The sequence below is a fragment of the Vulpes lagopus genome, chromosome 23 (genome assembly GCF_018345385.1).
Source record: "Vulpes lagopus strain Blue_001 chromosome 23, ASM1834538v1, whole genome shotgun sequence".
NCBI classification, from domain to species: domain Eukaryota; kingdom Metazoa; phylum Chordata; class Mammalia; order Carnivora; family Canidae; genus Vulpes; species Vulpes lagopus.
Genome location: NC_054846.1, coordinates 37,570,805 through 37,584,009, shown reverse-complemented (window position 1 = coordinate 37,584,009; position 13,205 = coordinate 37,570,805). Strand labels below are relative to the sequence as shown.

At 33.1% G+C, this 13,205-nt stretch overlaps 1 protein-coding gene across 1 annotated transcript in view; it reads left to right on the top strand.

Annotated features, from left to right (window-relative positions):
- LRRIQ1 (leucine rich repeats and IQ motif containing 1) overlaps nt 1-13,205 on the top strand; it is a 197,397-nt gene that overhangs the window by 80,662 nt on the left and 103,530 nt on the right. The window contains exon 17 of the mRNA XM_041738854.1: nt 5,070-5,189. Within this exon, the coding sequence (XP_041594788.1) occupies nt 5,070-5,189 (120 nt within the window). The remainder of the gene's footprint in view (nt 1-5,069; nt 5,190-13,205) is intronic.

The window sequence follows — 13,205 nt, the reverse complement described above, 5'->3', positions numbered from 1 at the left end:
TGATGGTGGCAAGGATCAGAGTGTTGCAGTACAAGTGGTAAGAAAATCATATTCCAGAATATATGTTGGTTTATTTTGAGGTATACTTTGAAGGTAGAGCTGATAATATCAGTTCATGGGGGATGTGGGATAGGAGAGATTATGAGAAGTCAAGGATGCCTCCAAGGCATTGCCAGAAGCAACTGGAAGATTAGCCTTAAAATTAAGTTGCTGGCTTTCCCTATTAAACCCATAGTTTTCAAAATTATCTTTGCTATAGTTCTAATGAGTATATTCAGTATTTCAGTTGACTTAATTTGTCTCAACTGTACTCCTAAAGGCAATGCACAGGCAAAGATGTTACTAATGCCTGAATGGTGGTGGGAGTCGAGGTAGAACAATGGATTCAAGGAAACTGAAGAAAAGAAAAAACTCCAGTTACTATCTCAAAATATTGCTCTGCTACATGAGGAATAAGTAGATCATGCAGAGCAAACTCCCTCCTGTTATCAGTTGATGAGCAACATTTTTCCAGCATTAATGGTACATGGATATTAAACTTTTGCTTCATTCTCTTCAGTAAGGAGAAGTTCACTGCTTTGTGAAACAATCTAGTTCAGTGACTGACATCTCTGCTGAATGTTTTTGGTTGAGCTTCTGTGTATCTGTGACAAAAGTAAGCATAATCCAGCCTTTCTCTGTTACTTAGAACAAGTCTCTTTTGTTGTACGTCATGGTACTTAAAATCATCAAAGTCATTTCAGTTTTATTTTCTTTTCTGCTGAGTACAATCACCGAGTTTCTTAAACTATTCATATTAAAATTTGAATTCTAGTACTGCCTAACCATCCTGGAGAGCAGAGCATGATATAGTAGAAAGAACCTGGGCTTTAGAAGGGGCAAAATGGAAATTTTACGATGGATGTTGTAGAGACTGCTCTCTGTTCACCAAACCTCACATTCTCCTCCTCTTCCAACCATACAGCCACTCTAGATATCCCACCTTCCCTTGCGCTTTAGCATGGCCCTTTTTCTGAGTTCTAGCCAATACAATGTGAATGAAAGATACATGCACCACTTCCATGTCTGCCACGGACATTCCTTCATATTCATTTCCCTTTCCCGTTGGCTGAAATGAAGACAGCTCCTGAGGCATTCTTGGAATGTAGGGTCGGCAAAGTCTGGGTACCTCAAACACTTTATGTTAAAGTGCTGCCCCATTATCTTTGTCAGTCTCTCAGTGTTTGTTAGGTGATTAAGAAATAAGCTATTGTTTTTTGAGTTATTACACATCTTTGGATATTTTTGTTATGGTACTTAGCTTTCCCCAACTAACATAAAGGACATAGGATGGATATACCTTGAGAAATAGATAGGGTCCATTGTAAATATGTAAGAGAATGGAATTCTAGGTAGGATAGTGGATATAAAAGAACCTAGAATTTCATGTTACTGGAATAATGAGAAGTTATAGTGCAACTGGGCTACCATAACAACCAGAGAATATAGAATGAAAATGGCTGGGAAAGTGTGAAGGATTTTAACAGGAAACAAATATATAGTATGTTCTGGATGTGAGAGTTGGTCATAGTTGGAGGAAAAAAAAAGATGTCATATATGTCTAATATAAGCAGAATTGCCACCCAGGAAATTAATTTGAATTTGTGAGAAATGAATGATGAATTAATCATAGATGGGGATTAGTTTACTGGGGAAAAGTTGAAACCTTGACAGAAAGAGATAAGCTTAGAAGAAGAATCCAAACATTTTATATGTTACCATTATTTCTCATATACTGGACAGAGATGGCTGGAACTTGAATCACTGGCCCTATGGTAGATTTCAGGGGGGAAATATCTGTTTCACACCAGAAAGACACACACTGTGTATTGTATTTTAGAGCTTTATAGAAGTCCTATCCCTGATGAATGGGGCTGGATCCATTGTGAACCACACCGAGCCAATCCTTGTCATTGAAGGCCTGAATTAAAGAGTTCTCTTTAGACCTTCTTTTCCCTAGTTCTGCACATCACCTTGATATCTTCTATAACCAACCTACCTCTTTCCACTCATAACTAGATAATTTGAAACACATCCCAGATATCTTTCTTTTATAAATATCTCAGTCTGAATTTCTGTAAGACCTATTGTTTTAAGTATTACCAAACTAAAAATTGAAAATTATTTTTCACTATCACCAAATATCAAATCAATATTCAAATTTCTTTGCTGTTTTACAAATGTTCATTTACAGATTTTTCTTGATCAAAAAATAGGTAAGGTCGTCATTCTGCCTTCAGTTTAAATGTTAAGTCTTTTAAATATATAGCAACCTCCTCTCTTTTTTCTTTGCAGTTTATTTACTAAGGAAACCAGGTCTTTTGTCCTATAGTTTTCTACTTTCTGAATTTTGCCAGATGCATTCCCATTGTATCACTTACATATTTCTTGCTCCCTTATTTTCTGTAAGTTGATGGTAGGTTTTAAAATTTGATATGATTTGCATCATTTGACTTTTTATCAAGAATATTTCTTAAGTGGTGGTGTGTATTACAGTGAGGAAGTACATAATATCTAGTTGCCTCTCTTTTTGGAATATTAGTGACCACTGATAATCATTGCCTAGATCAATTCTTGTATTAATAGTTTGCAAAATATTAGTACTCTACATATAATTGCTTCATTTATTAAATAAAATATGTCAGTAAAGAGAAACATTGTTTAATTGACTATTTAGTTACCTTGAGGTACAGTTTATCCTGGAAAGGCAGATTAATTTCTAGATGACTTTTTTTTTTTTTTTACCAGTTTTTAGATTAATGAGGTTTCTTAGCATCCTTCAGAGGTCACCATGATACGTTCTATCGTAATGTACACATAAACTTTAAAAATATATGATATATTTAATTCCATTGCAGTCTTATTCTTATTGGTGCTCAAATTGTCCCTTAATTTGGCCAAGATAGCTTCAGTTAGGCTTTTGTGACACAATTCAGTGTTTTTTAAAATTTCCCTTGCTTTTCAATGTGGTTTGATGTTTTGGGTTCATTTTGTATACATTTTGCCCCAGGCCTGGACTCAGTCATTGCTCCAAAGATCTTTGATTCCTTTAGTGGGAATAATACTTAGAGACCAGTCTGGATTTTAGGTATGCATTAGGGGTATTAGGAGTGTTGTTGCTACTGGTATGGTCATTGTTTTTAGAAACTTTTCATTGTAGTGAGTTTACAAATACATATCTTAAAGAAAAAATGTATCATAGGTTCATACTGATATTATAAAATTAAATTTAGGACTTCAGGATTTTTACTTACTTGATTTTATATTTGTATTTCTTTTCTTCTATGGAAAGTTTTGGTTCCAATGAATGACATTAATATAATTGTTCTTTTTTTTTTTCTTCCCCTTTTCACTTCCCCTTGTGTGTATGCGTGTGTGTGTGTGTACACGTGCACATACATAGTGGAAATTAACAAAAATCATACAAATGAGAAAACAACACAAGCTATGCTATTTATTCAGAGAGTACTGTAGCAAGGAAGTCAGCTACCATCACTTGCCTTTAGCATAGGCTCAATGGCAGGAAAGGGAATAGGAAATCTTTAGAGTGGAGAAAGAGAGAGAGAGAGAGAGAGAGAGAGAGAGAAAGGTCTCCAGATATGGTCTAACTGAAGGTTTTGGAATGGGGAAGATAGAAAGTGGACAGCTAGAAGTCGGGCATATTCTGTGATTGGTTGGGAAGCATATTTGGTGATCTCTGGTTGGTCCTGAGTTAGAAGTAGGGACAAAAAAAGGAGGCAGACAGTCATGGATTGACCAAGTCTTGATCATTTTTGGCTAATTGCTGCTGAGGTTGTGGTTTAGCTTTCTAAGCTGGTTGCTTATGAGGTTGTGAGTGACTTCTATTGTCATATATAGTCTGGCTATTGTCTATATATTCCACTTCTCAAGATATATGTTTTCTGTAATAGCAATACCAATATTATTGTTACTAACAATATGATTATGAAAACATTTAAGTTATCTTTTGTAATTAAATTTGTCTTTTGAGTATATTTCACTAAGAATATAGTCAAACAAATCTATTTTAAAGTCACTTTAAATAACTTCTGTGTGTGCGTATGCCCATAGCATGAAAACATATTTTTTCATTTCTTCAGGAATTCCTTTTTATTTCATATTTGTTTGTTTTATAATTATCTTAAGCATTTGCACAGGTTTGCACAATTCCAAAGTAAAATCTAAGAAAAGTATATTCAGAGAATTCTGGCCTCTGTTGCTGAATCTTCTATCCTATTTTCTGCCTCTATACTTAATAATTTTTAAATGTAATTTCATAAGTTATACTTTTACCTTTTAAATATTAGAAGCCACATATATATTTAAATATATATGTTTCTATAATTTATATGTTTATTATATATTTATATACAGTCTTTCATAGATAAATGGTAGCATGCAATACATACTTATTTTTTTATACTTATTGTATCCTGGAGCTCACTCACTAGCTCTTAGTCTCTAAAAGCTGCTGTGTTCTTGGAGTAATGGTTAGGAAAGCTTTCTCTACTCCAACATTACTGAGGAATCTGAATGATTTTAATTCTATTTTATGTACTTAGTTTATTTTAAAATGAAATTAGTTAATAGTTATGGGCCAGGATAGTACTTCTCTAATACGGCCATTTGTATACGTTGAAATTTTCCTAAATGTGTTAGTTTATTTTATACATAATTATTTGAAAATTAGAAAAATTGGTTTTCCTTTGTATCTCTTTCTTTTAGTTTAGAACAGGTCCTGGTGGAATTGTCAGATAATTGATTGGTTGACCTACATGTGCAGTTGAGGGAGTTTTAAAGATTCTTTTCTGCTTACCACAAGAAAAGTCTCCTGAGATTCAGAACTTTAGACATATGCAGTTGTTTAATTTATCTTACAGTTTTAAGTGTCACATAAAGTTCAAAAAACAGATTATTGAGCCATTAAACTAAGGTCTTAGATGTTTTATCTTCCTAATGGGATAACACAGAGAATCTGGTTTGTAGTTTGATCTATAACCTTGTATAACATGCTTTAAATTTTTGTTTAGGCAGTTTGGAAGGGCTTTCTTTTGAGAAAGAAACTGACAACAGCTTTAGAGGCTATTAAGAATGAAGAATCTGAAGAAGAATATGAAGAAATTAACTTAGAGGATTTTACATTTGATGAAGTAAGTACCAACTATAAAATATAAATACTGGTCTTAAAATTTTTTTAGCATACTATTTTGGAGCTAAATCCATTTCTAAGATTTTTATCCTCTTAATGCTATGTTACACTTGAAAAAGTATACTTCTAATTTCTTAATATCTTATCTACTCTATAGTGTGTATAGTGTGTAAACGTGGTCATGGAATATTTACAAGAGTTTCTGGGTGCTCTCTGACTAGATTTATATAATGTTTTATCAGTTATCCTTCATTAAATATAACTCTGAGCCTATTTATGCTCTGCTTAACTTTATTTTATAGTTTTTTGTTGCCTAGAAAAATGAGACCACCCTCTTTAAATTGTTATTTAGGAATTCCATAGTAAGGTAGCACATTATACAGTCATCTATACCACTAGTTTTCTGTGGGTTCCATAGGCCTCAACCAAATTGAGCACTGTTTTATTGTATAGAGCATTTGCCTTTCACATTCTGGTTTACCTCTCTTTGCTTTCTCCTCTTCAGACAGTTACAAACACATAAATAGCATTCAGATGAAGATGTAGAACATATGAACACCCCCAGACTTCCTCATGCATCTGTAGTATTCATATCTCCATTGTTAGAGATTAGTTTCCCTCATATTTGAACTTCCTAGAAGTGGAATAATGTAGTATGTACTCTTCTTTCACCTAATAGTATGTCTGTGAGGTTTATCTATGTTGTTGAATGTCATTGTATATATACCACTCTTTTGAAAATACCACTTTTTATCTATTATTTACAATATACCACCTTTTAAAAGTATATTCTACTATTGGAAGATAGTTGTTGTTATTTCTAGTATTACCTATTATGCTTAAACACTATGAACATTCTTGGGCATGTCTTTCGACGTGCATATTCACCTTCTTTTAGGAATAGGATTTCTGAGCCTTAACTTTTATCTAGGTTTAGTAGATAGTGCATAATGTTATTCTAAATTAATTATATCAGTCCTATCAGCAAAATATGAGGATTTCAGAGAAGCTTAATCTTCACCAGGACTTTGTACTTTCATGTCTTTTTCTTTTATTCCAGTAAGTTTGTAGTGGTATCTTATTGTTTTAATTTGCATTTCTGTCATAATTAATAATGTTGAATACCTTTTAGTGTGCCTCCTGGCCATTTAGTCAGTTTTATGACATGATCAAGTGTTTGCATATTTTTCCATTGAGTTGTGTATTTTTTTTCATATTGACTTGTAGAAGTTCTTTATATATTCTGAATACCACTCTGTTTTCCCTTGAAAATATCCTGCTTAACCTCTGGAGTTTACCTTTCCACTGTCTTTCTCATTAATTTTAATGAACAGAATGTTTCTAACACAAATTAAAAACAAAAATTTTAATTTTTGTGACCTGTAAGAAATCTTTGCTTACTCTTAGATTATTAAGATATTCTAGAAACTTTATTAACTTTCAGCATTTAAGTCCAGATGCATCTGGAATTAATTTTTGTGTATAGTATGAGGAAAGGGTTATGTTCCCTTGGATCAAATGAACATTGAATGAATGAATGAATTATTAGACTATGAATTTTTTAAATCCATGAACATAGACTGTCCTACCATTTGTGTAAGCCATTTAAAATTTCTGTCCACAATGCTCTGTAGTTTTCTTTGTGGTGGTCTTGTACATTTTTGGTTAGATTTATTTCTAGGTAATTGATATTTTCTGATAATGTATTTATTTTTGTATATTGACCTCATATTCAGCCACTTTGTTGAAAGTTTATTAGTTTTAGTAGGTTATCTTTAAAGTCTTTTGTATTCTGTATATACAATCATGTCATCTGAGAATAATTAAAGTTAAAGGAAATCTTATTATGATGAAAGGGTCAATGATATAATGTCTTAACTATACAAAATATGTACGTCCTAATAATGTAGATTCAAAGTACAAGGCAAAATTTGACAGAACTAAAGCTCATTTAAAAAAACCCACAATCATAGTAGGAGATACTATTATTTTTCTGACAATAACTGATAGAATCCCTCCCCTCAAAATCACTAAGGACTAAGGAGATTTTTTTTTTTAATATTTTTTTTATTCATGAGAGACACACAGAGAGAGAGAGAGAGGCAGACACAGGCGGAGGGAGAAGCAGGCTCCATGCAGGGAACCTGATGTGGGACTCGATCCCAGGTCCCCAGGATCAGGCCCTGGGATGAAGGCAGCACTAAACCACTGAGCCACCTGGGTTGCCCAATTTTTTTAAAAAACACAATAAATAAGCCTGAAGTAACTGAGACCTTAATAGCAACATACTTAACACTCCTTTCAAGTACACATGGAACATTTCCCCAAATAGATTATATGTTGAGACACACTTCCAAGAAACAAAAAAATCAATTTCACATCAAACTCTTCCAGAAAACAAAAATAGGGGAAACACTTCACAATTAAATGCTCAAAGCCAGCATAACCTTGACATCAAAATCTAGTTTCCCTCTTTAACTAAATGCCTTAGTGGCCACTTCCTAGTATTTTCATAACTACAGCTTTCTTTTGATGGTAATTTTATAGTAGTATATATTTTTCTAACCATTCCCATTCAACATTTCTGTGTTTTATATTTAAAGTGTGACTCTTATAAGAGCATATAACTGGATTTTGTTTATTTTTATATTCTATTCTGACATTTTTTTCATTGACATATTCAGATTATTTTATTTTAATATATAAGTGGGTTTATAAATACCATCTTTGTCCTATGTGTTCTATAGTCCTTTTTTCATTTTTTATTGCCTTCTCTTATATGAATCAGGTTTTTTGTTTGTTTTTCTCCTTCCCTCCTTCATTAGCTTGTTAGTTTGTGGTTATGTTTTTCTATATGCTTCATTTCTTCTTGGATTAACATGCTTCCATCTGGTTTTATTTTCCTTCCCCTGAAGGATTTTCTTTAGTAATTATTTAACTTCAGGTGAGTTGTTTTATTGGTTGAACTGTTCTCTTACTTTAAATTTTGAAGGATATTTTCTCTAGGTATAGAATTCTAGGTAAAGTTTTGGTATTTAAAGATGCTATTTCATTAGCTTCTGACTTTCATGGACTCTGTTGAAAAGTCAGTAATAAGTCGTGTTTTTTCCTTCTCTAAAGATATCCTCCCACTCCCATTCCCAAGACTACTTTTATTTTATTTTTATTTTTTTTTCCAATACTACTTTTAAGGTTCATTTTCTCTGTTTTTCATCATTGCTATGATTTTATTTGTATTTACTCTGCTTGTAGTAAGGAGGTCATATGGCTTCTTGAATCTGTGATTTATGTCTTTCATCAATTTTGGAAATTTCTTGACCAGTTATTTTACACATATAGTCTGTTTTATTATTTCTCTCTTTGAGGTAAAATGGTTCCCAAAATATACATTTAGAATTTCTCACCATTTTATATGTGTTACTTAGACTCTCTTTTGAATTATTCTTTTTTTGCTTCTCTGTTTTAATATGAATGTTTTCTACTGACCTATCTTGTAGTTTACTAATCATCTCTCTTAAGCTATCTAATCATTTTAGCCTATATTTTGAATTCTTAATTTTAGTTATTGCATTTTTAGACCTAGAATATTTACTTGATTATTTATTGTAAATTCTGGTTATGCTGAAGTTTTCTATCATTTCCTATATTTTCAAGACTTTTTCAGTTAATTGCAACATATGGATCACTTGTAGGTTTATTTCCATTGACTGTATATCTCTTGCATTTTGAGGAAACCAATTCTCTTTTTTAGCATTCAACCTTTGATTAAGTTTCAGACATATATGGAAAAAATGTAAAGACCCTGCAAGATGTTTTCTTTTTCTAAAGAGAATTTAATTTTAATTTTGCAGGCAGATAGCACATGGGCAGAGATTCTTTTGAGGCTTGTTTTCAAACTTTAATAAAGCCCTAATAGGGCTAATGATATTTCTGGTTTCTCTTGGAGGTTAAGCTAATATAGTGTCTTAACAAAAAGTGGCGTGTTTACCAGGTCATCCTCACCTTGCTTTTCCCTCAATTCTAATACCTTTTTCCACAGCATAAAGTTACTGAAGAAGTTTCTTCTTGGCTTTTAGGACTCTAGGAGTTCCTATTGCCCTTTGATTCTAGGTTTCTTTCCTACACATATTCTACATGGTGGCTTAGCAGTTTGGCACCTGCCTTCAGGCCCGGGCATGATCCTGAAATCCTAGGATCAAGTCCCACATCGGGCTCCCTGCATGGAGCCTGCTTCTCCCTCTGCCTGTGTCTCTGCCCCTCTGTGTGTGTGTGTGTGTGTGTGTGTGTCTCATGAGTAAATAAATAAAATCTTTAAAAAAAATAACTTTAGGGGATCCCTGGGAGCACAGCGGTTTAGCGCCTGCCTTTGGCCCAGGGCGCGATCCTGGAGACCCGGGATCGAATCCCATGTCGGGCTCCCGGTGCGTGGAGCCTTCTTCTCCCTCTGCCTGTGTCTCTGCCTCTCTCTGTGTGTGTCTCTCTGTGACTATCATAAATAAATTTTAAAAAATTTAAAAAAAAATAACTTTAGTGCCTCCTCCACTGTGAATCATGTCTAAACTCCATCAGTTGAATGAATGTGGCTTATACCCCATGAGTCTGGGGTAGCATAGTGCCCTCTAGCACAGAGTAAAACACTCACTATCTTCCCATGGTGTTAGCTATATAAAGATCCTTGAATACATAGTCTGGAAAGAAAGCTGTCACAAAACATGCAGAAACGGAGACCCTTGGAGTATTGTCTCCCAACATTAAACATCTATTTTATATTACTCATAATGATGAACCTCAGAAACAGTGATGAATAAAACATTTTTTGGACCTTGAATCCACAGAGTAAAGTGATCTTTTTAAAGATCAGTAGTTTTAATGAAGTTTTAATAAACCTAGGTCTCAATTTCCTTTAGGGGGAAATATTTCCCATATAATATCTGTAATAACAAATAAATATATTCCCCATAATGTGTCTGTAATAACAAATAAATATTTCAATAGTAGATATATTAAGTCTAATATGGCATAGTGACCTACAGTGGCACTTTTGTTTTGCAGCTTTTAAATTACAGTGTAATTTTAGTGTGATTTTTTTTACTTTTAAATTATAAAGTAATATACTTGATTTAACTTAACAAGGTTTATTTTCTCTGTTACTTAATACTGGTTAGAAGCCAACATGTAAAAAAGGGAAAAATATCTTTAAATTTAAATATTACAAGTCCTTTTATGAGTCCCTAAATCTAGAGAAAACGAGAAAAGCTAATATAAAATTATCTAGAAAACCAACCACAACAGTCAAATTTGGATTTGTTTTTGTCTCAGACCCAAGTAAAATTCAGTAAGTTAGCAGGAATAATTTTTGAGAAGGAGGCAAATGTGTCAAGCTGGGCAACTTTTAGCTCTGGAGTTCATGTTTGATCCCTACCTCAAATCTCAAATTAACTTCAAGAGTATTACATATTCCAGTACATTGTTGGAAAATAAACAAGTGCTATCTAAATTATAGACAAAGGAAAAGACTAAAGTTACATTTTGTTTGATAAAAAGAGGTACATATGGCATATGACAGCAATTCCAAAACTATGAGCCACCATGCTTTTGCATTGGGGATGGAGGAGATGGTTTATTTATTTATTTATTTATTTATTTATTTATTTATTTATTTTTATTTATTTATTTCTAAGATTTTATTTATTTATTTGACAGAGAGAGCACAAACCAGGGGAGAGGCAGAGGGAAAGGAAGAGAAAATCTCAAGCAGACTCCCTGCTGAGCACAGAGCCTGATATGGGGTTGATCCCAGGACCCTGATATCATGACTTGAGCCAAAGTCAGATGCTTAATTGACTGAGCCACCTAGGTGCCCGGGAGAAGACAGTTTAGAAAGTGAGATTTGAGATTCATAACATGCCAAGTTTCCAAACTCTAAGGATTCTAAGATGCTCCAAAAGTTATCAGGAAGTATTAGAAAGAACTATACTGGGGATAGTAAGAGGCAACTTGGGCAGAAGAGGAGAAAAGTGTTGGGATGGGGAGGGGATAGTGAACGGAGGAAGAACAACATCAAGTCATGACTTGTAGCATTTCTAGGACTTGTTCAGTTCTAACTGACTTGTGTCTTAGGACAAGTCTGATCCTAGTTTCATGCATCAAATAAAATCAGATAGATGGCCTGAAAAATTTTGCATATATACACCCAAATAAACACGAATGTTATTTGTAGCCCTCCTTCCTGATAGCCTTATATTCTAGATTCTCAAAATTAGATTGTAAAATAATGATTTCTTCTCTGATCAAAAGCCAAATACATGTATATCTGATCAAATGTTATATTGTGAACACAAAGTTACAGATTTATAAGTTCAAGTTCATTTTTAATATGTAAGTAAATTTGCTAGTAGTCTTCTAATAAGCAGAAAGCTTTCCAGATCCTCTGTTGTAAGTTAAAGAATATCCGAACAGAAGGTTTTCTTAAGCAATAACTATAATTTGTATAAATGTCCAGTGGTAAGCATGATATATTAATATACATTTTTAAAACAGTAGTATATTTATAATCTTGGCCAATTCCTCCTGACATTTTGAGATTTTTTCCAACATTCAAAGTACTGCCAAATATACTTGATATTAATAAGCTTGAACTCACATAAATCAGTAGTCTTAGTAACATTTTTTGGTTGTGATTGTATAATTACTAAAAGTATCTTTAACATTTTATACTAAGCCTTCTCTATGTTTCTAGAAATTTCTGAGATAGTGGTTAAATAATTGTTCCGGAATCTTATGAAAGTTTGTGACCTTGCATTGAAAAAAAAAACAATAAAAACTATTTTCAAAGTTTTCTGCATTTCTAGATGTCAATTTAAAGACTAAATTTTTCCCAGACTTGGTATAACTTCTTTGAGAAAGAGACTTCATTAACATGTATATGATATGGCAAAGAAATCACTCTTTCTGAGTCTTTGTCCTTCTGTAGAAAGAAAATAGCTGGAGTTCTAGAGAATATAAAATAGGAGGTGGTTGGCAGGTGTTTAAAAGAAAAAATAAAAAAATTAAAAATTTAAAAAAAGGAAAAAAATGTGTGCATGTCTGTGTGTCTGTGTATGTGTGTTTACACAAGAGTGTATAAATAACTCTCCTTGTCTACCAACACTGACCCTTTCCATAATCGGTCCTCAAGTGACACATTATTCTTTAAATTTTCTTCCAATTTTTTATTGTAGCAAGATACACATAAAATTTACCGTCTTAATTTTTAAGTGTACATTCAGTGGTATTAAATACATTCATAAAGTTGTGTTAACCATCACCACCATGTAATCCATATCCAGAACTTTCTTCATCCTGTAAAACTGAAACTATATAGTTATTAAACAATAACTCCTCAATCCCACTGGAGTTATAACACTCCAGTTTGAATTTATACCCTCTAACTTCAATAGTATCCCAAAACGCTTTTTTACAGCTCCATCTCTACCTCTTTCAGTTGTTGATATCACAAAATTACCTCTTTATAAACATAAACCAATAATTCCTTTAAATGCATCAGTATCTTAAATTATGTAGGAAATTAAATATGGAGTTATAAGCCAAAGTTACAATAATACTAGCTTTTAAACTAATAATTATTTTTATGTATTAGTCTCCTTAAATCATGTAGGAGACAAAAAGCAGAGTTACGAACTGCCATTACAATAATACTAGCTTTTAGAATTTCCCATGTATTTATCTTTACTGAGATCTTTGGTTTTTTTCATGACTTCAAACTGCTATCTAGTCTCTTCATTTCAACCTGCAGGACTCCCTTTAGCATTTCTTTCAGGGCAGATCTAGAGGTAATAAACTCTCTCAGCTTTTGTTGATCTGAGACTGTTTTAATTTTTCTCTTGATTTTGAAGGACGGTTTCGACAATATAAGAATCTTGTTTGGGGCACCTGAGTGGTTCAGTGATTGAGCATCTGCCTTTGGCTCACGTCGTGGTCCCGGGGTCCTGGGATCAAGTTCTGCATCAGGCTACCC